This window comes from Gorilla gorilla, chromosome 13 (genome assembly GCF_029281585.2).
Source record: "Gorilla gorilla gorilla isolate KB3781 chromosome 13, NHGRI_mGorGor1-v2.1_pri, whole genome shotgun sequence".
In the NCBI taxonomy this organism is placed as follows: domain Eukaryota; kingdom Metazoa; phylum Chordata; class Mammalia; order Primates; family Hominidae; genus Gorilla; species Gorilla gorilla.
The window spans coordinates 130,757,960-130,784,927 of record NC_073237.2 but is presented as its reverse complement, the minus strand read 5'-3'; the positions used below and the strand labels follow the sequence as shown (position 1 = coordinate 130,784,927).

The following is a 26,968-nucleotide window of genomic DNA, read 5'->3' as shown; positions in this document are numbered from 1 at the left end:
CCAAAACCCCAAAGCTGAGCTCCCAGCCACCGTCCTGGCCGCCGCATGGCATCACGGGGAGTGTGATGCGCGTTGAGCAGGCATTTCTGTGCAGTGGCTCCGTGCATCACCATTACCGCACGGAAAGACAGCTGCGGCCTTGGAGTGGGAGGAGAAGGGCAGAGAGCACATGGCTCTCCTGGGCAGCCCCTTGAACACACCCAGCCTCCCTCTCCAGAGCCCCCAAACCTCCACCGACAGCCCATTACCTCTCTGAAGGCCACTGAGAGACCCTGCATGGTACACCTCCTTATGAGAGATGGAGGGAAACTGAGGCCCCAGGCCCTTCCCCTAACAGTCCCATAGAGTCCACAGGAGGTCCCAGGACGGGGGAGTGTCCCGGGAGTGGGGAGTGTCCCGGGAGTGGGGAGTGTCCCGGGAGTGGGGAGTGTCCCGGGAGGGGGGAGTGTCCCGGGAGTGGGGAGTGTCCCGGGAGAGGGGAGTGTCCCGGGAGTGGGGAGTGTCCTGGGAGGGGGGAGTGTCCTGGGAGAGGGGAGTGTCCTGGGAGTGGGGACTGTCCTGGGAGAGGGGAGTGTCCCGGGAGTGGGGAGTGTCCCGGGAGTGGGGAGTGTCCTGGGAGAGGGGAGTGTCCTGGGAGGGGGGAGTGTCCAGGGAGAGTGGAATGTCATGGGACGGGGGAGTGTCCCAGGAGGGGGGAGTGTCCCGGGAGGGGGGAGTGTCCTGGGAGAGGGGAGTGTCCTGGGAGAGGGGAGTGTCCTGGGAGGGGGGAGTGTCCCGGGAGTGGGGAGTGTCCCGGGAGTGGGGAGTGTCCTGGGAGAGGGGAGTGTCCTGGGAGGGGGGAGTGTCCCGGTAGCAGAGAGTGTGTCCCGGGAGTGGGGAGTGTCCGGGGAGAGGGGAGCGTCCAGGGAGAGTGGAATGTCACGGGACGGGGGAGTGTCCCGGGAGGGGGGAGTGTCCCTGGAGGGGTGAGTGTCCGGGGAGGGGGGAGTGTCCCGGTAGCGGGGAGTGTGTTCCGGGAGGGGGTAGTGTCCCAGGAGTGGGGAGTGTCCCGGGAAAGGGGAGCGTCCCAGGAAGTAAGAGTGTGTCCTGGGAGCGCGGAGCGTCCCAGGAGATGGGAGCATCCCAGGAGTGGGGAGTATTGTCCCAGGAGGGGGAAGTGTGTCCCAGGAGAGGGGAGTGTCCCGGGAGGTAGAAGTGTGTCCCAGGAGTCGGGAGTGTCCTGGGAGAGGGGAGCGCCCTGGGAGATGGGAGCATCCAGGGAGGGGGGAGTGTGTTCCGGAAAGGGGGAGTGTCCCGGGAGGTAGGAGTGGGTCCTGGGAGGGGGGAGTGTCCCAGGACGGGGGAGTGTCCCGGGAGTGGGGTGTATTCCGGGAGGGGGGAGTGTCCTGGTACGTGTCCCATCTGCATGGCATCCCCATCCCCACCTAGGCCTCGCCACTCACCTGCCCGCAGCAGGATGACCTGGTCGTCCAGGGGCAGCTCTGAGAAGTGTGGGATCCGCTTGGCCCACTCCACCAGGGTGAAGAGCTGCTTGTCGGCTGCTTGGCAAATGTTGGTGACAGGGTCGTTCGGCTGCAGTGGAGGAAGAAGAGCAGGACATTCAGTCCCAGAAGCCAGTGTACTGACCGAACACAGCCCAGACCAGGCCCTGCCCGACACGCTGGGCCCATGCAGGACGCTGAATACGGCCCCCAAAGATGCCCAGGCCCCAATCCCCGGAACCTGGGACTACGCGACCTTGCACGGCATATGGGGCTTGGCAGAGGTGACTGGGTGTGGCCTGACATTGGGGGGTAAGCCTGCACCACTGGGGGGACCCAGGGTCATTGCAAGGGGTCTATGAGAGGGAGGCAGGAGGGTCAGAGGAAGAGATGAGATCACAGACGCTGGGGCCCAAGGGGAGAGAGACACTGCTGGGTTTGAAGGTGGAAGAAGAGGCCACAAGCCAAGGAATGTGGCAGCCCCAGAAGCAGAGGCCGGGGCAGACTCCCCAGCAGAGCCTCCAGGAGCCAGCCGGCAGGCACCTTGATGTCAGCCCGGCAAGACTGGCTCTCTGGCCACAGAACAGTCAGATAATAAAATGTGTGTTGTTTCCAGCCACTGGGTTACAGCAGGATGCGTGAGTCTCTCCCACAGCTCTGGAAGGCAGGTGCGGCGAGCTGACGAAACTGGATATGGGCAGCACTGGAGCAGGGTGGGACCAACCGCCTTCATCTCTGATGGCCACGGTGGCCCACGCTGGGAACAGGGCTGGCCTCTCACGTTCCATCAGGCATGGATGTGGGAGCTCAGGAGGGCAGGAGCCTCGGCTGAGACACCAGGCCCCAGGCACAGAGACAGCGGCATTCACGGCTCCTTTGGAAAGTCCTAGCCGGAAGGGGGCCATTCAGTCTCACAGATGAGGGGACCCAGGCAGCCTTGAACAGGGCAGGAGGGGAGGCCCCTCCTCAGCTCCTGGCAGGTGGGGCTTGGGTCACAGACCTTCTGTGTCCTGAGCAATGGGAACTCAGAAGACGGCCCCCTCAGTGGTGCCGCTGCAGGAATAACGACTGTGAATAGGATTCGGGGATCCCTCACTTCAGGGCATCTGCCAAGCAGAAAAATGCCTCCCTTTGAAGAGCTTCCACCAACAGAAACCATCTGCTCGTCAGAGACATGCAGCCTAAACGCAGTGCCCGGCGGGAAAGGCCTCTGAGGGCGGAGTGAGAAGGCCCCTGAGGAATGGCACAGAGACTCGCCAGGACCCTCGGAAGAGGGCAGGGCAGCCCTTGGGGGCCTGAGCCAGAAGGGGTATACACAGGGGTGGGATCCCTCGGCTGAGTGGGGTTGACCACAGTCTACACAGACTCACTTATTCCTCCACAAACCTTCCATCAGCAGCATCCACAGCCCCCAGCACTCACAGGGCTCCCGGCTCTGTGCCCAGCGCCCCCCAGGCCTGCCACAGCCAGGCTGGCTTCTCAGCCTCAGCCTCTCCTCCTGTCACGCTGGGGGCTGAAAGGGGCCCGTCCTTCTCGCCTGCCCATCGGCTGCAGGGCATCCCTGAGAAAGGATGAAGCAGGCCTGGCAGGGGCGGGGGGATATGGGAACCAGCCCTGAGCACCGTGTCTGCAGCAGTGGCTCTGCTGGGGATCCTTGTACCCAGGAACTTCCCAGCCACTAGCCAGCCACTCTCGGAAGCCAAGACGGGGCCCAGAGCAGGCCCAGGTGACAGGCTGGTGCCATGGGTAGGAAGGAGAGCCTCAAGCCCTCCTGGGCTGGCTGGGACCTCTGCAGGAGTGGGCACACGGGTCACCATTTGTCATGTGCCTGCAGTGTGCACAGCTGGCCACAGGGAGCAGAATGTGGCAGGCTGAGAGCCAGGAGGCCGGAGCGGAGGAGGAGGCACACTCCCGGCAGGTGTGAGGCTCTCGCTCCAGTACCAGCAGGGCTAGGCCTAGAGGGGTCCCCTAGGTAGGGAGGGACAGTGCAGGATCCTGGCTCCACCTCCCTGTGTGGCCTGGGGAAAGGATTAACCTCTGTGAGCCTCCCACTCTCGCCTGGAGATCCAACATGCCTCATGTAACAGAAGGCACGTGATGGGCTCTACTCCTGCCTAGAAGTGTCCACAGGACCCACCCAGGCCCTGCCCCACGCTGGGGAGAAACCAGGCACCAGGACTGTGATGCTGGGCAGGTCGCCCCCTCTCTGGACCTCAGTTTGCCCATCTGAGAGAAGGGGCCCAGTGAGCGGTTCTGGAAGTTGGACCCAGGCCAGTCCACAGAGGAGCGTTCAGTGTGAGATGAGACAGAGCAGGGAGCGAGCGGGCACAGAAGAGACCCCCTCCCCATGGAAGACGTGTCCTTTATCCCCAGCGAGCCCTGCCTGCCTCCGTGGTTCTAAACTCCCTGAACTTTCAGGCAGTGGTGGAGAGAGCAGATGGCAGATTCCCCCCCAGATAATGTCCTTCACGAAATAAAAACTTGGCAGCCCTCTGTGCATCCGCCAAACTTGCTTCTGGATTTTCTGCTGGATCATGAAACCCTCACAGCCACCCTCCCTCCCCTGCCCTCCACGGGGCTGGTGAGGCGGGAGCAGGGCAGGGCATGCGTGCAGACCAGCCAGGGCTGGGGGTGGGTCTGTGCCTGTCACTCACGGGGAGGGTTTCTCCGGAAAGAACGGTGCCTGCTGTCGGGGTCCCATTCATCTTCCCCCAAGCTGGGCAGCCCCAGCCCCCAGCCAGAGTAGAGGTCTGAGCAGAGCCGGGGACGTGGGGGCACCGGGTTGTCCTATCCAGAAAGGGCAGGGAAGCAGGGTGGCCCTGACCCAGCCACGGGGCCTCAGACAAGAGCAGACCCCCACCCTCAGACAGGCAGAGGCAGTGGGGGTGCCGGCCTTGTGTGAGTGCCAACGAGCAGGGTGGGGTCGCTGTCCTTGACAGAAGCTGGTGGTGAGGAGCAGCACAGCCATCACCAGCAGCCTCGTGGGGGCAGAAATTAACCCACCACACACCTTACCCTGTGAACACACCTCACCCTGTGGTGGCCAGTGCCAGGGGCCACAGAGAAAAGATCAGGTGCTCTCAGCCCACATCACAGGGGCAGTCCCCACCCTGGCAGGGGCACAGATGAAGGCCGGAGGTACCTCAGCTGAGACCAAAGCCTGGGGAAGAGCCACAGGGCCCAGTTCCAGGCCACGTGAGCTGCAAGCACGAAGGCCCTGGCGGGTGGGGAGACAGTGACCTGCAGGGCGCACCCCGCACGGAGGGCAGGCTGGTGTGCCTGGGCCCACAGAGGGACAGAAGTTGGGGCAACCTCATGGTCGGCCTGTACAAGGTCTTCGGTGGCCACAGGGCTCTGGTCCCAGCCCCAAACCCACACGGAGACACAGATGAAGACTGGACACCATGGTGACCACGGCGAAAGACACATGGGCCCTGAGGGCCAGCTGGACCCAGGTCCCCGGCAGCAGGAAGCTTACTGCACAGTCCTGAACCTTCACACGGGCGGCCAGGAGCTCACCTGCCCAACCCCAGGCACAGCTGGAGCCACCCCCTCAGTGGGGCCTGGGACAGGTGGGGTCTCCCAGCCAGACAAGCTCACCAGGGAGCAATGGTTCCCAAGCAGCACAGGTTCCTAGGCCTTAGGGTAGGGTAGGAGGGGCTCAGAATGCCCCTGTGCTGCCCTCCCTGGCAAGGCCACAGCCAGAAGCAAAGATGCCACAGGGAGCGAGCCAGTAACAGGGAGGGTCCAAGGAGAGGAGGGCGAGGCCAGGGGGTCTTGAATCCAACACCTCCAGGACCAGCTGGAGCCAGCCCAGGAGAAGAGCCCGGGACCAGGGCTGCGGCCCACCCAATCCTCCTCCCCTTGAGGCTGTTGGGGTGGGAGGGGGCAGGAGGGTCAGCATGGGGGTGACCAGCTGGGGGGCTGCAGAGCTGCTTCCTGTATCAACAGCAGCCACCGCGACTGCCGGGCACCTGCCCAGGGCCACACAGCTGCTGGCAGAGCCAGCCCTGGAACCAACCTGCAGAGCCTCTTGCTGGGGGCTTGGCCTCCTCCCATACCTTTTCCAAGTGGCACCGGGGAGCAGGGACAGCCTCTGCACCGAGACAGGCCAAACTCCGAGGGGACACGGCGGCTGAGGCCCCAGCAGAGATGGCCGAGGAGGATGATGTGGCTGCAGGGCCCCGGGCCCCTGGCCCCTGGCCCCTGCCCCGTGGGCTACTCGTGCATGGGCCAGGAGAGGAGAGTGCCGCCCAGCTGGGGTGAGGGGCCCACGGGGTCACCTCAGGTAAGAGGCCGAGCTGAGGCAGCCACAGGGCCCAGGGCAGCCCCCAGGACCTCTCTGGCTCATCAGCTGCTCAGGTGGGAGGGTGAGTGAGTGAGGGAAACTGAGGCATGTGAGGCTGCCCACCCCTGCACAGGCTGCAACTCACCGAGCTGGGGTTCAGCCCCATGTTTGCCTCCACATAGGTCTCGGTCTTGGGCTCCACGGCCAGCTCAGCCTCCAGGATCCTCTCCACCGGCATGTCCTCGTTGGCGCTGCTGGTCGACTCCACCTCATTCTCGTTCCGGTCCTTGCCACGCTGCCGCTCCTCCTGCACGGCTACAACCCGGGAGGCGCAGGTGAGCCCCACGCTCAGCCCGGCCAGTGGCTCCCAGGGAAGGCTGTCCTGGCCGGGTGGTGCCAGCTCCCAGCCAAGTCACCCACAACACCAGCATCCCCACCAGCACTGGGTGATGGAGACCCCGTCTCTGCCCCAGGCCTGGCCTCCGTGTGGCTGTGTGCTCTGAGAACAGAGACCAACTCTCATTAATTCCAATTAATGTTCACACCAGGAGCCTGCCTGGGGCCTGGAAGGAGACAGTGCAGCAGAGACCCCAACATGGGGCGAGAAAGGTCCTGACGGTCTATGGACTCAGGGAGAACCAGGAAGCCTTCCTGGAAGAGGTGTCGATGTGACTGGAAGAGGAGGTTGCAGAGGAATCATGGCTCAGGCTGGAGACACGATCCCTGCAAAGGCCCAGAAGCAGAGCAGAGCATGCTCATGAGGCAGCACAGGGGCACCCGTGCTGGCTGAGGGCCTGGGCAAGGGGAACATCCGGGGGGGCGGGGGGGACAGGCTCAGAGACACCTGGGCAAGCAGGAAACCGTGCACCTGCAGACCCCACGCCCCTCCCAAGGACACTGAGCCCTGCCAGAAATGGAGGGCAGGCGCCCGGCCCCACCCTGGCCACACAGAGACGGCCCACCCAGCTCCACCGACCATGCCCCATGCAGGGCACCGAGATGCCTTTCAATCTGCCCCAGGAAGCAGCCACGCGGGGGGAACCAGAGGCCGAGCATTATGACAAAATAGAGCGATGCTTGCAGGCAGCAGGATCTGCACCAGGCATGGGCTCCGGTCAGCTGACTCTCATCAGCCCTGGGGGTGGGCACTCAGCGAAGGGGCCTGAGGCATGAGCCCTGGCTGCCCAGGCGCATGAGGCTCCTCCCGCCCCCAGCTTACCTCCACCTGGATTTGCCTTCCTCGAGTGTCCACTTTGAACACTGAGGAAGCCACCTCAGCCCCTCTGTCAGCCTATCTGGGGATCCCAAGTGCCGGGGGACAGGCTAGGACCCAGATGGAATTTGGATAGAAGAGTCCACTTGGCTTATGGGCGGTTCCCCCGAGACACGTCCCCTTCCCTGAAAGTCCTGAGCTGGGGCTCTGGTCCCCAACCCCACCACCTCCTTCTATTCCATCCACCACCCAACAACCCCAACACCGCCCCACAGGGCGGGCACTCACATTACCCCATTGTACCGGTGAGAAAACTACGGCTGAGAGAGAAAATGACTGGTCTAAGTGAGTAAACCACAGAGCCAGAAAAGCAACAGCGACCATGGGGTCCTGCGGCCACCTCTGTCCAGCACAGCTCCACGCCCCTACTCCAGTCAAGGCCTCTCCACTCTCACCCTGGAAATGCCCCTCCCACCGTATCTCCTCCGAGCTCAGACACGGACCTGGGGTCAGTTCCTCCCTCCCTTGTGCCCTCCTGCCAGTGTGCTGGGCTGGGTAGTCCCTGACCCAGGCCCCTTCTCCTCCTGGTCTGAGGCCTAGGATGGTGCCCTCCTAAGGGCCCAAGGGTATGGCCTGGCAGAGGGGTTCCTGAAGCTGCCACCTCTCTGGGCCTATGGCGGGGCTCATCCCAGCCCCTCTAGGATGTCTCGATGGTGGGCAGAACACCTGGGGTACTCACAGGCACCAGCCACCCATGGACTGACCATGTCCCATCCCACCCTCTGGCTTCCAGATGGGTTTGGCAAACGGTGGGAGAACATATCTGCGCCTGTGGCACCCTCCCTGCCCCTACCCGCCACGGTGTCAGCCGCCACTTTCTCCTGAAGCTACAGCTCCCACTGAGCAGCCGTCTCGGGGCTCTGCAAGCCCCTCCCTTCACACACCCAGGCCCAGGGTCCCCAGTCCTGCCTGATTCCCTTCATGCCGCCACAGCTCTGTAACAGCCCCACGTGGATGCCGCTCAGCCACCCTGTGCCAACAGTTTCCTGCATGGCCCACTGGCTTGAGCGAGGGACTTCCACCCACACAGGGAGACTCAGGCGGGGAGGCCCATCCCCAGCTTCAGGATACACCAACCAGGCCCAGGAGCCAGCCAGGGACCCCGCAGTCGGCATGCACAGGCCTGGCCCTACTGGAAACCTGATGGTGGGTGGGGGCAGGATGGGGAGCAGGGCTGGTGGGCAAACGGCAAGGGTCTGGCAGGGGCTGCAGAAGGCTCCGGTCAGCCCCCACATGTGACTTCCATGAGCCCTCCAGAGGGCGGTGCTCATCCGGGGCGGGGTCCCTACTGACACGACCCTCCGTACAGGGTCCTGAGCCTATAGAGCCGACCCCACCCATGCTGAGCAGCCCCCGGGGCAGGAAGCCCCTGCACACGCAGATCTCAGCCAGCATCTGAGCTGAGGGGTACGGCACCTCCACTGGCCCAGGTCCCTGAGACCCTAAGCATGGGAAGCAAGGGCAGAATTCTAAAGTCTCAGTGCCAAGACGTAGCTGGCACTGCTGTCTTCCCAGTGGCGAAGCTGAGGCCCTGAGAGCCAAAGGGGCAGGGCTGAGCGCTCAAAACAGTGAGCAGCCTAAAGCTGCAGGCCCTGGGATCCGACAACCCCAGCCCCACGGAGCCTGCTAGCCTGCCACAGCCCAAGCAGCCGTGTGGCCCCGGCCAAGTCCCCTGACCTCTCTGTGCCTTGGCTCCCTCATCCGTAAGATGAAAATCACAGCGCCCACCCCCAGGATGGCTCCAAGAGGAAGCGCCAGCACACGGGGGGCCTGGAGGTACTCAGAGCTGTCACCGGAGCCTCCCACCCCACGCGCCAGCCCGGCCCGGTGCCAGGGATTTTCTCCTGCTCAGAGGTAGCCCCAGGGCATGGGGAGCCCCAGACAAGGGTGGCCCTGAGCGAGGGGCCTTGCTGCCAGTTCTCCCCAGGTGCCTGGAGCTGGGCTCCTTGGCACCTGCCTCCTCCGCCAGGGCAGCCGAGAATTAATTAGCGAGTGTTTTGTGAAGCACTTTGAAGCTGTGAAGGGCCTGGCAGCTCTGCCCAGCATCATTATAAATATGATCGCTTTATTTATAGGCTGGGGGGCAGGAGGGGCCGGGATTTATGCTTTGCCAGCACAATCACCTTCTAGACGAAGTCATGCTTGACTCATGTTCCGCTGGCGCCGGAGGCCGGGCGGGAGGTGTCTGTAAACACAGAGCCTCTTTACCCTCCAGACCAGAGCGCGGCGGCTGGAGGAGGCGGAGTGGAGGCACGGGGGAGGCTGCTCGGAGGCAGAGGAGACTCACACACCGCAGCCCAGTCCTCCCAGGAAGACCTGAGACTCCTGCCCAGGCGGACCCTCCCCAGCATCACTGGGGTCCCAGGCCCCCAGAGACAAGCTGGCCTAGGACTCAGGGTGCAGCAGCCCCTCAGAAGCAAAGGACATCTCTGACCTGCCACAGCCCCTCAGGGTCAAGCAGGAGGGAGGGGGTCTGGGGAAGGGCAGACAGCTCCGAGGCAGGCATGTCGGAGCCCAGGGGCATCCCCAGGCCCACTGGCTCCTCTGGCTTGGGTAGTGGCAATGGCTGAGTCCTTCCTCCATCCCTTGTGCAGCCCAGGGCTGGGCCCAAGACAGGCAGGACCGAACTCCACCAAACTATTCTGGCCTCCTCTTAAGGGTGGGGAGACAGAGACCCAGAGAGCAGCGCCAGAGGCCACACGGCAAGCTAGAGTCTCTAAAGGGAGTGACTTACCTTCCCTCCAGGGCTTCAACCTAGAGCAAGGCATCAGAACACGAGAACCGTGCACACACACGTGCACACAAACCATGCAGACATACACACACACACAGACACACAGAGACCATACCACACCACACATACCACACCACAGACATATCACACACACACCACACGCACACCCATACACCACACAGACATACCACACCCACTGCTCTCCAACCCCACCACCAGCCACGCACAGCGCTCTCATCCACCCCCAAGCTCGCAGGGGTCTTCCTGATGCCCCCAGCCCATCACAGATGAGGAACCTGAGGACTGGGCGAGGCAAGGTCACTTGCCCAGTGTCACAGGCCAGAAGGCAAGAGGGCCACACTCGAGCCCAGCCGGGGCTCCCTTCCCACAGCAGAGACCTGTGGGTCAGCCACATCCCTGCAGTGCACGCACATGCACACACGTGCACACATAGGTGCACACACGCCAGACCCTGCTGTTTCCACACCCAGTCCTTCAGAGCTGGAGGGTGGGCACAGGAAGCAAAGGCAGGCAGGAAGGAAATGGGAAGCAGCCTTCCTGAGGGAGGAGGAGGAAGCAGAATGGGGGACAGCCACTGCCCCCTCTAGACCAATGTCTCCCCCCACGACCCTGGGTGGAAGCTAGGTCTTTTCCATCGGACTGGGAACCCCCAAGGGTGAGGCCTGTCTTCCCCATCAGAGCACGTGTCCCTGCGGGACCCCCAAGCCCTGCCCCCTCCCCGGCGTCAGCAAACAGGCCCAGGCTCAGCTTGGCAGACGGCCAACACCCCCCACTGCGCGTCCCCCCACCTCTGCCCACCCCTGGTCCCGGGAATGCTGCGGAACGAGTCCCTCCTGGTGGCTGCCTGCGCGTGCAGGCCCCATTGCCCAACCCGAGATGCTATCAGCCTGTGGTATCCTACCGCATAGGGGTGGGAACCCATCTGCCCCAGAGCCAGAGTGGGCCCTTGCCGGGGGCAGAGTCACCGCATGGGGGCACCTGGGCCATCCTGCCTTCAGCCAGCCCTGGGACCAACCCCAGGCGACTCCCTCGCAGCACTGCACTGGGATGCGACGCCTCAGCTCCAGCCTGTTTCTAGGGGTCTGATCACAAACCGGGCTGAGGAACCACTTGACACCAAGGCCAGTGGGCGGAGCTGCCCGCCAGGGGGCCTGACACTTAGGAGGGCTCAGTCCCCAGAGCCGACAGCTCCCATCCTGCATGCTCTGGGCCACATGCACCTAGTGTTGGCCAGCTTGGCCCCATAGCTTTCTCCACGGCTGCTGCAATGCCTCACCCATGCAGCCAACAGCCCTGCCCTCCGCTGTCGGGGAGCCTGCCTTGCAGTGGTTTGCCCGAGAGAGGGGGGTGCTCTGCACTTCAGGACCCATCTGGAGCCAAGGGGTCTTGCCCAGCACCCAGACGCAGGCCGGGGAGGAGGGTGCCTGCCAAGCCCTCCCAGCCACCGTTTCCACGTGGGGTCCCTGCAGGGCGAGTGCCTAGGCTGCACCAGGGGCCCCGTTACTGCCCAAGAGTAAGGAGCTCCACAGGCCTGGTTGTGCAGCCCACACAGCCAGGCTGGGGGAGGCAAGAGACTCCCCCTGTGCACAAGGAGAGGCACTGGCAGCAGGGCACGTTTGGCACGGGGGCCTCACCGCCTCCTCACCGCCCACGCAGAGGTGCCCTCCACGCTGAGGCTGAGTTCTGCAGCAGCGTTTCGGGCGAGAGCGCTCGGCAGCATTCTGACTGCCAGTTCACGCCTCAGAATCCTGCTGGAGGCAAAGGGGAGGAGGTCCCTTGACAGCAGCAGCAGTTTCTCTCACGGCCCTAAGTCTGGTCTCCAGGGCTATGCGCTGCCAAGAGGAAGGACCGGAAGCAGGAAGGACCGGCAAGAAACGGGGGCCACACCTGGTGCTGGCCCTCAGACCTCCCCACGGCTCACCTCTCTATACCCCATTTCTCTGTCTCACAGGTATGGGGCGAGTGAGACCATGTGTGGGGATCAGGAAGGGGGTGTCCAGGGTGGTCCCCCACATGGGCTGCTCCTAACAGGACCCAGTCACCGATGGGCATCAGGGGAGCGGTCTGACCAGGTGACTCCAGGTCCCCCCAGCCCCAACACTGCACGGTTCCACTGGGATGGGATGGGGTGTCGTCCCCAGGCTTTGAGGGGCCCAGGCAGCTGGAGTCTGATGATCCCAGGCACATGGATGACTGGGCTGCAGGGCCTTAGGAAGGAGTCAGTGCAGCCTGGAGGGTCCGGGACGGGGCTCAGAAAGGCCATCACCGACTTCCGAGGGCCGGGTGTGATGACAGCCTCAGACTTCACGGACACTGCTCCCTGCAGCCAGGCCTGTGGTGCCGACACCTTTTCATTCCTCAGGCGTCAACAGACCTCCTGCCTGCCTGCGTCTCACCGGGTGCCCGAGGCAGGGTCAGGTGCCTCCTCTGGGCTCCCACAGTGCTTGAGCTTCCCCTAAGCCTGCGCTGGCTGCCCCCTGGGCCCCCCCTGGTTATCTGATGATCACTTTCAAAGGACAGCAAGCTTACTGCTGCAGGCCCAAGCCGGGCATCAGCCATGCACAGCGCTCTCATCTGCCCCCAAGCTCGCAGGGGTCTCCCTGAAGCCCCCAGGATCTGAGAGTGGTCTCGGCTAAACCAAGCTCTCTGTGCTGTGGCATCCTCACAGAGACTGCCAGGCTAAGGCTGCACACGAGGCCTTACCCCCCAGCTCCGGCCACGCCTCGGGCCTCCACCCCAGAACAGGCCAGTCTCCACGCCTGGGCACAGGGGCCCCGGCCACTGCCTACCATGCCTGCCCCTGTCCCAGTTTCCATCTTCCAGGGACAAGGCTGCACCTGCCACCACAGCAAGCCTCCCTGCCCACACCAGGCACCTGGAAGAACAGGACTGGGCCCACACCTCTCCAGGCTGGACACACACCTCTCCAGGCTGGGCACATGCTCCTCTGCCCTCTGGTGAAAGCAACAAGGTCTGGATGGGGGCCAGGGCCCAGCATGTGACCCTGAGCAAGGCTTGAACCGTCTGCCCGCAGTTTCCCAACCTGCACAGCAAAGGGTGGGCCTGAGCAAACGTCAGCACTCCGTGAAACACGAATCCCCATCAGAAAGGCCTGACTGGCAGCACTGGGCATGGCCACACCAGCTCTGGAAGGCAGCTGTGCTATGCAGGCACAAGGACCTCACACCAGCCCATACACCACACTCAGCCTCGCAGCCCAAGGAGGACACCCTCCAGGAGCACGGTGCCTGGCAGAGGCTCTGATTTCTCAACAGGACCGTTGAGGCTGAGAAGACACACACAAGAGAGATGATGAAATGAAACTGCAGCACCAAGGCGGCCACTCAGGACATCCCTGACGGTGAGACAGTGGTGTGGGTCCCGTTTGGGGACCCCACCAGGGGCTGGCGGGGAGGAAGTAAGACACACCAGCCACACAGGTGTTGGGCCTCAGGAGCAGCACGGCAGAGGACAGAGGAAGGGTGTCCTGCAGAGCGGGGGGACGGGGACAGACCAACAGATCTTCACCCCAGACAGCACCTCCCACCCCCACAAGGCCCAGGGCACGGGACCCGATGGGAGGAATTGAGGCACACCCCCAAACGTGTGTGCAAACCATGACCCAGGGACCCACTAAGAGGCCAGGAATCACCAAACCTGAGAGGGAAAGGGGATGTGACAGATGGGGAAACTGAGGACCACAGCCAGCCAGGACTGGGAAGTCACAGTGCCTGTGGGGCCCGGGACTCCAACCCAAGTCTGGCTGGATGACTTGACAATTTCGGTGACATCGGGGGAGGGACTTCCCTGCAAACCGCCCCGACAGAGATTTGTTAATAAGACGAGCACAAAAATAAAAGGAAAGGAGGAACTGCTCCAAGAGCCTGGGGGCCATCCGGCGGCCCTGCGGGGTGCAGCACAGTTGGCCTCGGGAGGAAGCCGGCCCGGGACCGCCCCTGGCATCCAACAGCTCAGAAGATGCCCCCACTCCACCTCTCCAACCTAAGCAGTGCCACCTGAGGGTCTCCTTGACCATCCCCTCACTGGACAGCCAACGCCAGCCAGAACATGCCGCCCAGGACCCATGTGTGCCCACGCTCTGGGCCGCACGTGTGCCCATGCACTGGGCCCTGCCCCCACTCCTGCCTTGGCCTTGCCATGCTTCTGTCCGGGCCACTCACTCCCTGTTGTCCATCTCGGGCGTCCACGCACAAGCCCGGGCCCCACTGTTTGTCCAACACCTGCCCGCGCCCCCACCCGACGCCGTGGCCTACCTTCCCGCTTCATGCCCATGGCCAGGCACTTCTGGTAGCGGCAGTACTGGCACCGGTTCCGCTGCCGCTTGTCAATCAGGCAGTCCTTGTTGTCGCGGCAGGTGTAGGTCAGGTCCTTGCGCACCGTCCGCTTGAAGAAGCCCTTGCACCCCTCGCAGCTGTACACTCCGTAGTGCTTGCCTGCGGGACAGGGCAGAGCAGGGCTGGGGAGCACCCACTGCCCCGGCAGGGAGCCCACCCCCCCTCCAACACCGCCACTACCAGCTGGCGGGCCAGGCCTCAGAAAGGGACCTGCTGGTCTCCAGACCCCTGCTGGGCTCAGACTGGGCCCCAGCCTCACTCTCTCTGCTCCTCCGAGGACAGCTTGGGAGTGGGGCAGGGACAAATCCCAGCCCACCAGGGACCAGGGCCCCAGGCAAGTCACCTGCTCTGTGTCTGCACTGTGCAGCCCGTTCTTCCCTCTCAGGCTGCTGGGGGTCAGTGGCACAACACGGGCCCCTTGCCCAGACCCAGCCAAGGGAGGAGGCGCAGCACTGGCTGCCCCCATGCTGACCTTGCCATCAGCAGCCACCTCCTCTCCGGAAGCCTCAGGCTGCCCTGTGCCCCACCCCACCCAACACTCACTGTCCCACAGACGTGAGAACCCTGGAATGGCCTCGCGGAGCCCTGGGAGTGGGGCATGGCCCAGGCACCTGCCTCCCTGCACCCTGGCCTTGGGTCCTGCTTGGCCCACAGGAGGGTGATTTGGAGAGGCCTCCAGACCCTGCAGTGGCCTGACAACCCTGTCCCACCAGACCCTGGCCCCCACAGCAGCGATACCTGAGGAGCGGTCCCCGCAGATGGCGCAGATGTGCTTGGTGAAGGAAGCCATGTTTCCTGAGGGGTGGGCGGGGACCTTGAGGACGCCATTGAGGCCCAGGGGGGGCTTGATGTCCTCGCTGCTGCTGACGGGGTTCATGGGTGAGCTGAGCTGGGGGGGCAACCACAGCAGTCAGCGGGGTGCACACCAGGTTTGTCCCTATGTCCCCCACAGCACTGCAGCAAGGATGGCGCAGCTGTACCCCCAACTTCACACATAGACACCGAGGCTAGAGAGGGCCGTGCCCCCTACCCGCCACGCTGCTCCGGAGCAGCGGGGCCACTGTGCTTGCTCAGCAAGGCCAGCAGAGGCTGTGGCAACCTCAGGACTCGCCCGCAGCAGACCCCAGGCCTCTGTGGAAAAGGACCTTCGACACCCCCCCCCCAACACATGGGCGGTCCCTGCTTGCAACCCCCTGCCCGCTGCCCACCTAAATGAGAGCTGCCTCTCATTACTGAGCCCCTGGCAGTGCCCAGCCCCGCTGGGTGCCCCCGGACACTCCATGAGGCAGGCACTCTGGGGGGTCCCAACCCACAGATGAGGATGCCGAAGCCCAGTTCCCAGGACGGAGGAGGGCTGGGGACCCCCCCCAGAACCACACATATACCCCACAACACCGCAGGGCAGGGGCCCTGGTCACGTGACCCAAGAGAGGGGAGTGGACACCCCCGGGCATCGGGTGGCACGGCACCACTGGCCTCTCTGCACACCCCTCCGCCCCACCCGCCGGCCCGCACGCTGCCGCCCGGGCAAGCGTGGGAAACTCACCCGGTCACCCTGGCAACAGCTGCAGCGTGCAGTGACACAGCAGTTTTGGTTCCGCTGCCTCCACCCAGCTCTGCAGTCAGCGCCGAGGACCCACAGGCGCTTCCCGCTGCAGCCTGCCAGCCAGCCCGGCTGCGCAGGGCGGTAAGCGCTTGGCCAGGCAGCCCCCAGCCTCCACTTCTGCAAACCCCTGCCGCCGCTTGTGCGCAGGAAGCTCCCCTCCTTCCTTCCTCAGGCCTCCAAATCCCATCCCCCCTTCTCACGGGACAGGAAGAGTTTGAGGCTCAATGCAAGCAAAGCAGAAACCACCGCAAAGCCTCCTTTCACATGCACCTCGGTGCCTGGAATGAGTCTTCCAGCCCCAGCTTGTTCTGGCTTCTAGGCTCTTCCTCGGTCTGCCCAGGTGGGCTGTGAGGCTTTACGAGGATGCTTGGTCCCTGCAGGACTCAGGTGGGCTGCGAGAGGCCAGGAGGTCCCCCCGTGACAACTCAGCACAGTGGGGTGCCATGAAGCTCCCACTGGAGAACCGGGTGGCCACTGTGTGACTCACCAAATGCCCAGTGTTCATGTCCACAGGCAGCAGGTGCGCTTCTCAGAGAAGGGAGGGAACTGGAGGGGCAAGAGAAAGCCCCAGACGTCTGCCGAGGGGTGCGGTGCCTGGGCTTTGCACCCACACTTGACACTCCCTGCATGGGAAACCCTAGGGGTCCCAGATGCAGAGGCTGCGGCTCAGGGAGGTCAGGGGCTGGCCAAGGTCACACATGATGCCCCACGCTGCAGAAGGCGAAAGTGAAGCCCCTGGAGGGACAGAGCTCGTCCAAACTAAGTGCCCAGCTGGCCCTGCCCCGTGCTGGGCTCCGGGAGGCACCAGGGGACAAGGCCCTGCCCAGCCCTCCAGGGCTTGCTGGTCTAGTGGCTGTCTCGCTTGGAGGCACTGGAGGCCCCAGAGGCGGATCCCTGGCTCCGGATTCTGCCTGCCTCCTACGTTCTCGTGTGACATTCAGAAAATTATTTAATCACCGTAAGCCTGAGTTTCCTCATCGGCAAAACTGGAGCAATGTTAGCGCCTACTTCTTTTCTTTTCTTTTCTTTTCTTTTTTTTCCCCCGAAACAGGGTCTCACTCTGTTGCCCAGGCTGGAGGACAGTGGCACAATCACAGTCACTGCAGCCTCAAACTTCCAGGCCCAATTGATCCTCCTGCTTCAGCCTCCTGAGTAGCTGGGATTACAAGTCCATGCCACTGCACTCAGCTACTTTTTTTTTTTCTAGTGGTGGGGTCTCAACTATGTTGCCCAGGCTTGTCTCCAACTCCTAGGCTCAAGCAATCCTCCCGCCTCGGCCTCCCAAAGTGCTGGGATTACAGGCGTTGAGCCACCATGCCCAGCCAGTGCCTCTAAGAGCTGATTAAGTGTAACTGAGTCGCTCCATGTGCCAGGGCTCAGAGCAGAGCTCGCAGACAACTCACTGTCTTACAGGGAGGCCGGCGGCTGCAGTGAGCACTCAAGCTTCCTGGAGGAGATGGGCCAGGGCCTGGGAGGAAGAAAAGGGTGTCCCAGGCAGAGGGGCCCCCAAGCCAGTGTTCAGAGGTGGGGAAGCAAAGGGCTTGTTTGAAAAAAGGAAAGAAGTAGGTACAGCCAGGGCGGGGATCAGGTCAGAGCAGGGGCAGCAAAGGCATCCACAAGCAGGAAGTGTCGGGCACCCTCGCTTTGTGCCCTAGCACTGGGGAGGCACCGAGGCGTGTGAGCAGGAGCCCCTTGGGCCAGAGGCTGGAGGAGCACAGGCCATGACTCTGCAGGTCCAGGTTGCTCGGAAGCACAAAGGAAAGGAACTCACGCACTTCCTCTTTCTAGGCTGTCCCAAACCACCTCGGGTGGGTAGGGATCCACCTGCCGCCTCCCGGCCCCCCATGTGCAGTCCCTTGGGCCTAGCACCTGCCCTGGGTAAACTGAGGGAGCACCAGAGCAGCCCTGGCCGGGAAAGGGACTCCAGGCAGGACGGAATGGCAGACGGTCCCCCTCCCTCTCAGTGTCAGGGCCAAGCCAGCTCCTGCGCTGAACTCAGCGTGCATCCCTGGCTCCCCCAGACCTCAGTGATATCAGAGGGTCTGGCTAGCCCAGTGAGCCCAGGGCCCGGTGAGCCTCTGCACATGTGAGAAGAGTGGAGCCCGGGCTGAGGTGCCCATCCCGGCTGCAGGCCCTGGGGCCACCCACCTTGCTTCTTTGGGCTCACCTGGAGGACGGTCCAGGCTGCAGAAGCAAGGCTGTGCCAGGATGGGGAGGCCAGGCGGGCGTTCTTCCACCCTTCCAGCCCCAGGCTGCTGGGCCTCGGGTTGGCTCACAGCCCCCGGAGCACAGCACAGGGCCGCCCCCCGGGGTCTGCCTTGGTCTGTCCCTCCCCCAGTGGGCTCCACAGCCCCCCAGCTATCCAGGGTCTCCTCCCACACTCCCTGCTCCCGCTCCCAGGAGAGCCAGGCTGCCACTGTTGCTTCGCTGGAGCCTCAGGACTCCACGCGTGGCCAGGGTGGGGGCCATCGCATTTCCCCTTTCAGATCCTTGGCACTTATTTCAGTTCCCGCCGCCTCAATGCCCCACCCAGGTCTCCTGCCCGTCTCTTGGCTCTCTCCTCACACTCACCACACCCTTCCTTCCTGAGCCCCTGAAGGGTCTCTCCACCAGCCCCGACTTGGGAAAGGCCCACTCTGTGCCAGGAGCAGGCCCCTGGACCTTGCTGGACCTCATCTGTCCATCGAGGCAGGAGCAAACCAGCTCCTCTGCACACTCCCCTCCGACCTCAGTCCCTGGCGGGTAGGCACCTGTGCTGCCCTGCTTCCGACCCCGTGAAGCCCGCTCAGCCTCGCGTCCACACTCCCTGTGCACACATCACAGCCCCACAGGCCCTGGGCAGGCCCTCCCACCAGGAGGCTTTGCTAGAGCTCAGAGGCCTTGACACCAAGTCCAGCTCCATGCCGGGCACTCAGAAGTGCTGTGTGGAAGCTGGCACCAACTCACTCCCAATACCTGCAACGCGCCCAGGTGAGCCGGCTGCAGCCAGGAAGGCTCTGGGACACTGTGGGGAATGTCCCCTGGGGCCTGCTCTGGAAGTACAGCCTGCAGACCAGGGAAGAGATTTGGGACAGCTCAGGGGCCACGCAGCTGCGGCCTGGCCTGGGTCTACCCAAGCCCCCCAGACTCCTATTCCCCCACCAGGAGGGGTCGAGTGGCCTGGACGCCGCCACATGGAAGGCCCTTCCTGGCCATGGACTTGAGAAGGCAGAAGGCAGCATTTGGCAGAGTGCCTGGCCCTCCCCAACAGCAGCAGAAGTCAGAGAATCTCTCTGGCTCCAGCGACTCTGACTTTGCGGTTGTGGTTTTGGGGCTAGCAGTGGGGGCACATCCCTCCTGAAACCCTGCTCACACTCCCATGAATGTGAGGAACCCCAGGGTTCCAAGACAAACTGCTGAGGCCTCGAAGCTGGACTCAACCCCCAGGGAAGGAGCTATGGGTTCTGGGGAACCAGGGCCAAGTCAAGCATGGGCCTCAGACCACGGCAAACTAACTGCGGGTGAGACCCACAGCCCAACGGCAGACCGACGCCAACAGCGGCTGGGCAGGGAACGTCTGGGGCAACCCGCGTCTGCTCCTCACCCACACCCACCCCGGGGCCCTCGCCAATGTCAAGGGGACCTGCACCACTCACTCCCAAGCAACTTGGCTTCAACAAGTCCCTACTTTGTGCCAGGAGCCTGGCTGCACAGGAAGCAACAGAGAATGGCCCAGAAGCAGCCCTGAAAACACCAGGCACCCCTGAGGATTCTGGGAGCACCACTGCCACCCGCAGGGGGTAACCTACTGTGCACTAGACCCCTGGGTGTCCAGGGCAGGCGGCAGACCTGGGAGGACCCAGCAAGGGGCATCCTGGGGCCCTGGGACCCAGCAGGTGCCAGCCAGTGAGCCAAGGGACAGGCGGAAGCCGAGTCTTCATCGCCCTCTCGCCACAGGGCACCGTGCCGCCAACAAGAGCAGGGGCAGGGCTGGTGTGCTAAAAATAACATGACCAGGCCTCCCTCGTGCCAGCACCTTGGGCCTGCTGCCTGCTTTCGGAAGGCCAGGTGATATGAGGGGGACACGGAGCAGAGGCCCTAGTTCTTCTGCACACATCCCCCAGAGCAGAGGGGCTTTGATGGGGTTGGCCCAGAAAGCCGGCAAGATTCTCCAGGGAAAAGGAGCTCGGGAGGTCAAGGCCAGCTCTAAACAGGGCCAGGTGGATGGGCAGCAGGCCGGCTCCAGACCCCAACCACAGCCCAGTCCTAGGTCAGGAGCAGTCCTGGACTACCCGGGAGATGGCATGGGGGCTTGGGACTAGGTGTCCACCTGCTGCCTCCTGGCCCCCTCACATGCAATCCCTTGGGCCTAGTGCCTGCCCTAGGTAAACTAAGGCAGGGCAGCAGGGGGCTTGGGAGTCCACAGGACACATCTGGTGCTGTCAGCTGTGTGTGGGCAGAGGAGTTCCTAGGGCGAGTCCCACCCGGGTGGGCTGTCCTGAGATGGCACCGAAACTCTGCCATGGAGGCTTCAGCTACTAGGGACACAGGGTGAAACCCAAACACAGAAATTCAGAGCGGAAGGAGCACCCCTGCTCATGTGAGGAGCCCCTGGAGAGGGAGGGCCTAGTGGGAGTCTGGGAGGTTCCGGCCGGCCAGGTGGAAATCCACAAGCAACCACCAGGAGCCAGGGGACAAGGCCCAGCCTCGCCCTCCACCCTCACAGACCGGACACCCCAGGGCTGGGGACAACTCCACAAGAGACACTCGGGGTGTCTTCTCCAAGGAAGAAGGGGAGCATGGACCAGGTCCCCAAGTTCTCCATGACAAGACCTGGACTGTGCCAGGCTCTGCCAGGCACCAGCCCTTCCTGATCCAGAAACAGCCCAAAGGGCCAGGCTGAGCTGGAGAAGCGACTGAGCAAACCTCAACTGTCGAAAAGGTCCCCACGCCCCACAGACGGCCAGGCGCCCACAGAGCCATGGGGGAGCCGAGACCACAGAGCACCGCTGCCACACCTGGCCACTGCAGGTCCCAGGGCCGGCATCCCTGAGAGGGGACGCAGCTGCCCTGAGCCCGAACACGCCTTCCCTGGGGGCCCTTTGGCCTGGGTGTAAGCAGAGACTTCAGGGGAGGACCCAGGCTGTGTGGGCATAAGCTTTTGGGGAAGTAGGCTTAGGCCTGAGGGAGGCCACAGCCTCTCTCTGCTGAGCCCCCCAGTCATGGGAACAGGGAGTCCCGAGCCCTCCAGCATGGGGAGGGGCCACGTGGGCAGATAACCAGCTGCAAGGCACCTCGGCTGATGATCCAAAGGCCCAGGCTCAGCAGTCAGCCCCACCTGGGCTCAAACCCCCACGGCACGCTGCTCCCCGAGGCTCTGTATACTCTGCGTCAAGCGGGGAGACCACAGCACCTACCTCCCAGAGGCCTCAAGATGAGGCGGTCGTCCTGCAGTTGAAGCCACAGTCCCACCCCAGGCCCTACCCCCTCCCCTTGCCCCAGCCCCGCACTCACCTGGGGGCTGCCAGTGCTGAAGCCCAGAGTGGGTGTGGTGGGCACCGACATGGAGTGGGGGCCCATGGGGGAGCTGATGACCGAGAAAGGCGGGCCCATGCCGTTGATGGGGGAGCTCAGGGTGCTGATGGGAGAATGCAGCTGTCCCGGGGAGCCAATGCCAGGCCCCAGGGACGGGTGCAGTGAGGGGGCAGCCATGGAGCCTCGCCCCGTCGGGGAGGTGAGGGAGGAGTTCACCTGGGTGGAGAAATCTGCAAGACAAGAAGCCGCAGGAGAGTGGTCAGTGCAGGTGACGCCAGGCCCCACCAAATGCCTGCTCCCCCCAGCTACAGATGCACGCACCTGCGGGAAGACCCCGGCACCCTCAAGGTGGCCCCGTGGGTCTCAACAGCTCTCTGACGCAAATTCACACCCACTACGGGCCAGGTGTGCCCAGAGCTCCCCTCCAAGGTACTGTTCTGCGCCTGACCCCGGCTTTAGGCTGGGCCTGCGGCAGACGCAGGAAGAACCCACTGTGAATGAGCCCCAGGATGCCCGCCTGGGTCGCTCCAACCCTCAGCACTCCAGGCCCGTCCACCTGGGAAAGCAGTGGGAGGAGTGGCTGGTGGCCGGGACTAGTCAGCCCCTCTGCCCATCTCCACAGGGACTCAAGGTAAAGGTCTGGGAATAATCATGAAAGGCAGAAAGGCTGGTGTCGCCGAGCACCTGCCGTGTACCAGGACCTGGTCAGTTCTGAGCGTGGGTAAATTCATGGATTTGGGAGGTCTGCAGTGAGCACCATGATTCTCCCATTTTACAGATGTGGGAAGCCAGGCCCTGAGTACTCAGAGCCGCCTGTGGCCAAGCCAGGACTGGCGGCGCCTGCTGACCCACTCCCATGTCTGTGGCCCTAACCAGCAGGCCACACTGCCTGGGCCTGCTCAGGTGCCATAGCAGTGGTCGCCCGGGCACCAGACGCTCAGGCCCCTAGCTCCATGCTCTGAGGTCTGTTTGAGGGGACCAGATGGGTGGAATGGGGCACCTCTCACATGGGCGGTGGGCTGGACGCTGCTGGGTGGCTTTGTGTAAGGCCTTGGTGTGTGCCAGGAACAAGAGGGCAGCCCACAGGGCCACAGGAGAGGCTGGGACCTCCCACACTCCCGCCTTTGAAATCAGAGATTTCAAAGCCCCAACCACACTTCAGGAGGCGCCCCCCTGCCCCGCACCCTGGAGGCTGGCACTGCGGAAGGGAGGCTCCCAGGTGGCAAATCCACTGCCCATGGGTCTGAGCAGACCACTGGGAAATGTCGGAGCCCACCCAAGGCAGCACAGACAGCAGCACGTGCCGGGAGCTGGAGGCACTGCCTGCCTGCCCCCACCCTATCTCCGACGGGCTGGGCACACGGGGCAAGCCACTCTCCCTCTCTGGGCCTCAGCCTTCCCATCTGCAGAATGGCTCTCAGGCCCTCCGTGCCTTGACCTGTGGCAATCACAGGCACTTCTGGGGAGTCGAGCAGGACCATGAACACATAGGGTGGCTATGACTGAGCCCACATGCCCCAGGTCAGGGGACACCCCTGGCTCCACCCCTCCACAGCCCTAGGAAGACTTCACCTCCCCAAGCCTCAGAGCAGCTGTGTCCAGGGCACTGGCTCACTCGCTGGGTGCCAGGCTAGAGCGGGAGGAAGCCCTGGGCCAGGCCTCTCATGGGCATCTGCCTCCTGTGCACCCTGCATCTCAGGAAGACATGGCATGAGCTTTAGGATGCCACCACCACTCGGCAACGTGGAGACTCGGGCCAGTCCTGACCCCGTCCAAAGCCGGCACTCTTCTTATCTCACACAGCTCTGCTGCCCCGAGCAGCTGGCCAAGGCCAGCTCAGAGGCAGCAGAACACAGAGGTTCTGCCACCCTGTGCCCACCTCTGCTCAGGAGCATTTGCCCATTCTTGTCCAGCAGCCTCAGGCCTGCTCCACACACCCCTTCTCGCTTCCTCTCCCAGGGAGGAAGGTGCAGAAAGGAGGCCTGGAAGCCAGCACTGCCCTGATTCAGCCAGCACTGCCCAGATTCAGCCAGCACTGCAGGGGCCTGGCTGCCACTAGTGCCCCATCGCAGTCGGGGTACAGACCCCACCAGCAAACGAGCCTTGTCTGACCCACTGGAAACCTTCATCATTCACAATATTGGGAATAAGCCATTTCACTGAAATAAAAATGCAGACTTAAGGAATTCCAGAACCAGATGTTGGTGGCACCTACTGGCTAAGACAGGTACTGCAAACCAGCCCTATTGGTCATTAAACTCCTGGGAGGAGGACAGGCAGGACCCACATGTAGATATCAAACACATGCAGCCCAGAGGTCTCCACATCCAGAATCCCCAGGTGCAGAAGGCCAGGGAGAGAACAGCTAGCGGCTGACAAGAAAAAGCAGGCAAAAGAGTGTGTCCAAGACAGACAAACACAAAATCAGGCTGCTCACAAGTCTATGAAATACCTGCATAAGCTGATGTTACTGATTCCTGCAACTCTTGGAGAAGCTACCACCACCAGCCTGTGACAGACAGGGAAACTGAGGCATAGAGAAGGTGTGTGATGAGAACTGCCCCAAAGGTACACTCCCAGAAACCTGCAGCTGCCCCTAGGCCAGGCAACCATGCCCACCAGGGCACTGCGGGGACCCTGGGAATGCCACATGGCTGCCTCATCACAGCCCCACCTCACCCACCTTCAGCTGACCCCTGCCAGAGGAAACCTGAGCCAGCTTCTTCCTTTACCAAGCCTCAGTTTCCTCATCTGTGAAATGCAGACAGGCACGCGTACTCAGCAGCAAGTTCTGCTCAGCCCCAAATCCACACAGGCTGAGCCTGGACCAGGGCTGGGCCCTCCTTATCCAAGCCAATCCAGGGAAGCACTGTGCTGACTTCAAGGCATAAGGGACAAGAAAGCACGACTGTGCACAAATCGGCTTTGCAGCCATCTCCACCAGGTAGCCCTGGGAGCACCTGGCAGGAGGCCGAGCCATGCAGGGAGCCCAAACCTCAGCACTGCACTCAGAAGCCGGGCCTTGGAATGGCCTGATCTGAGGCCCCAGGCACCCCTGGGAAGGCCGCCCACCTTTCTTCCTGGCCTCTGGGAAGAAGATGGGAATTTTAAGGCCATGGGAGAAGACACTCCTGGATTCTTTCAGCTTCTCCACCCACCCCCTGCTCCAGATGTAATCTGGGAAGACTGGGGAGTCAGGGGGACACTGAGTTGGAGGAGGGGACTGGAGGGTTTCTGGGACAGCCTTCCAGGCCACCTCAGGAGCTGAATTATTTAAGCCAGTTGCCCCTGGGCCCCGCTCCCAGCCCTTCCTGTTTACGCAGACTCTGTCCATAGCAGACACCTTCCCAGAGCCTGGGTGACAATAGGCTGGGTGTGTTTTCTGGAATCCTCTAGAGAGAGATGCTTTTTGGCCAGGAAGAGGATATTAAAAAAGAAGAGGCAAAAAAATCCCTCGACATCCTCTACTCACAGCAAAGGGCCCCGTCCACGTGCGTGTGGGCTCTGTCTCTTCCAGGCCATTTATCCGTCCCCACCCCTGATAAGTGGTGGCTCCCATAGGCGTTTTTCTTAAAACATCCTACTTTGGGGCCGGGCGGGGTGGCTCACACCTGTAATCCCACAACTTTGGGAGGCTGAGGTGGGTGGATCACCTGAGGTCAGGAATTCAAGACCAGCCTGGCCAACATGGCAAAACCCCATCTCTACTAAAAATACAAAAATTAGCTGGGCATGGTGGTGCACGCCTGTAATTCCAGCTACTTGGGAGGCTGAGACAGGAGAATCGCTTGAACCTGGGAGGCGGAGGTTGCAGTAAGCAGAGATCGCGCCATCGCACTCCAGCCTGGGTGACAAAAGCGAAACTCTGCCTCAAAAAAAAATAAAAAATAAAAAAATCCTACTTTGGACTTGCAGGGGCACTTGTTACCAGCTGGTCTTCACTGACTTCCGTGGCCCTCCAGGTTCACCCCCAAACCACAGGGACAGCCTCAGACACTCAGACCCAACCCGGGAGCCAGCAGACACACAGCCCTCCCCACACAAGGGAGCGGCAGAGGGGCCTGAGTGGCAAAACTGAATGGCGGGATCTGGGAACCTCAGAACCTGAGCCATACAGGGCCCCACAATCCCAGACCCTCACACCCCTTACACCCACAGTGCCCACTTAGGGACCACAGGCAATCAGTGTGACTCCGAACCCCAGGCGAGGAGGAGCTCAAGAAGCACTCAGGGACCTCCAGGGCTAAACGGAAGAGCAGAAAGCAGGCCCTGATCCCGGCAGGGGCAGTGCCCAGTAGCCCCAAGGCGCCTCTCACAGCTACCAGATTTCTATCCAGGAAGACTGCACAGAAGAAGTGGTGGAGTGATCGCTCCCTTGGCACAAAACTGACTCTAAAGTGCAGATACCTGGAGGCCGGGAGCAAAAGCCTTGTACCAGAGATGAATGCCCCGGAATGCCAGCACCCAGGGCAGGCACAGAGCAGCTCCCTGGGCCCCCAAATGGCAGATCCTGAGTGTCGGGGGCTAAGCGGCAGGTTTAGTAACATTGAACTAAGGAATGTTCTTGTCCTGACTGCCGCCCAGTGATGGCACAGGCTGCTCCGCGAGACGGTGAATTCCCACCACAGGTGTATGCAGGCACCACTCAGGACCCCAGGGACACTCACACCCCAGAGGGTCTGCTGGAAGAGGGAAGGGACACCCTGTTGACCAAAGTTCCTGAGCTGCACAGTTCCCTCCAGAACGCTCACCAGCGCCAGGATGCTTCTGCTGCCTGGACCCCAGAGCAGCAAGCCTGGGGAACCCCCACCAACTCCCTTCCGGCCTCTGCCTGGCAGGCGGGGGAGGCAGAGAAGGTGGCAGGAAATGCCAGTCTGACTGTGGTTGGGGCGGGGGCGAGCCCTCAGGACTCCAGCCCCCTCCTGGGCAGCCAGGGAACCCCCGGCTCTTGGAGAGGGGAACTCAAAGTCCCCACATCCCTTTGGAATCTGCAGGGCCAATCGCGGCAGGGTCTGAGCAGGCCACAGGCTGGGGCCAAGGAATCAGGTCACGTGTCTAGATGAAAAACAGAGGACACCCGGACCATCCAATCTGGGGCCCCAGGAAGCCCAGCGGAGGGAAGGACGGCGTTCTAAATGGGGGAGCGTGGGGTAGGGTCCCGTGGGCTCCACGGTGGGGAATCCAGGATGGTGCAAAGGAAAGGCAGGGTGCCCGGGAGGAGGGAGGAGCTCGGCCTGTGGTGAGGAAGCCCACTGGGTAAACCAGCACCCAGATGAGAGCTGGTCCTAAGCCTGCCTGCTCCTGGTCCCTGCAACGTCCCTGCAACCCTGCGCCACCTGCCTGGGGACCCCCCCCCTCTGGAACTGAAACCCGTTGCAAGCAGCTAGCAGGCCCTCAGAGCTTCCTGGATCACCCACCTCCAGCCCCCACCTCCGGAAGTACTGCTTCCCCTGGCCTCCCAGGCGAGGGAGAAGGGCAGCGCTGGCGGGGACAGGGATGAGGACGTGGCAGGGACCACGGCGCGTCAAGGTTTGGGGGAAGCTGAAGGTGGTTAGTGTAGGAGGAAGAGGAAGGAAGTGGCCACAAGCCCCAGAGGGTGAGGGGCCCTGAGGAACCAGGGTGGGGCGGGCAGCCATGCCCAACATAGGAGGTGCCGGCCATGGTGAGAACGGGCTTCTGCTCACCCTTGGGCCCAC

The 26,968-nt window shown here is 62.8% G+C and overlaps 1 protein-coding gene across 3 annotated transcripts in view; it reads right to left on the bottom strand.

Annotated features, from left to right (window-relative positions):
* RXRA (retinoid X receptor alpha) overlaps positions 1–26,968 on the bottom strand; it is a 115,261-nt gene that overhangs the window by 17,930 nt on the left and 70,363 nt on the right. Inside the window, exons 1-6 of one of the 3 annotated variants that reach the window (XM_063696855.1) lie at positions 21,594–21,611; positions 21,252–21,502; positions 14,891–15,041; positions 14,072–14,251; positions 5,915–6,084; positions 1,443–1,572 (exon numbers count right to left, since the gene is read on the bottom strand). In XM_063696855.1, the coding sequence (XP_063552925.1) occupies positions 1,443–1,572; positions 5,915–6,084; positions 14,072–14,251; positions 14,891–15,041; positions 21,252–21,449 (829 nt within the window). In that variant the 5' untranslated portion in view covers positions 21,450–21,502; positions 21,594–21,611. Of the gene's footprint in view, positions 1–1,442; positions 1,573–5,914; positions 6,085–14,071; positions 14,252–14,890; positions 15,042–15,698; positions 21,097–21,251; positions 21,503–21,593; positions 21,612–26,968 lie in introns of those variants that run through there. The other 2 variants (XM_055349842.2, XM_063696856.1) reach the window with 2 other exon arrangements.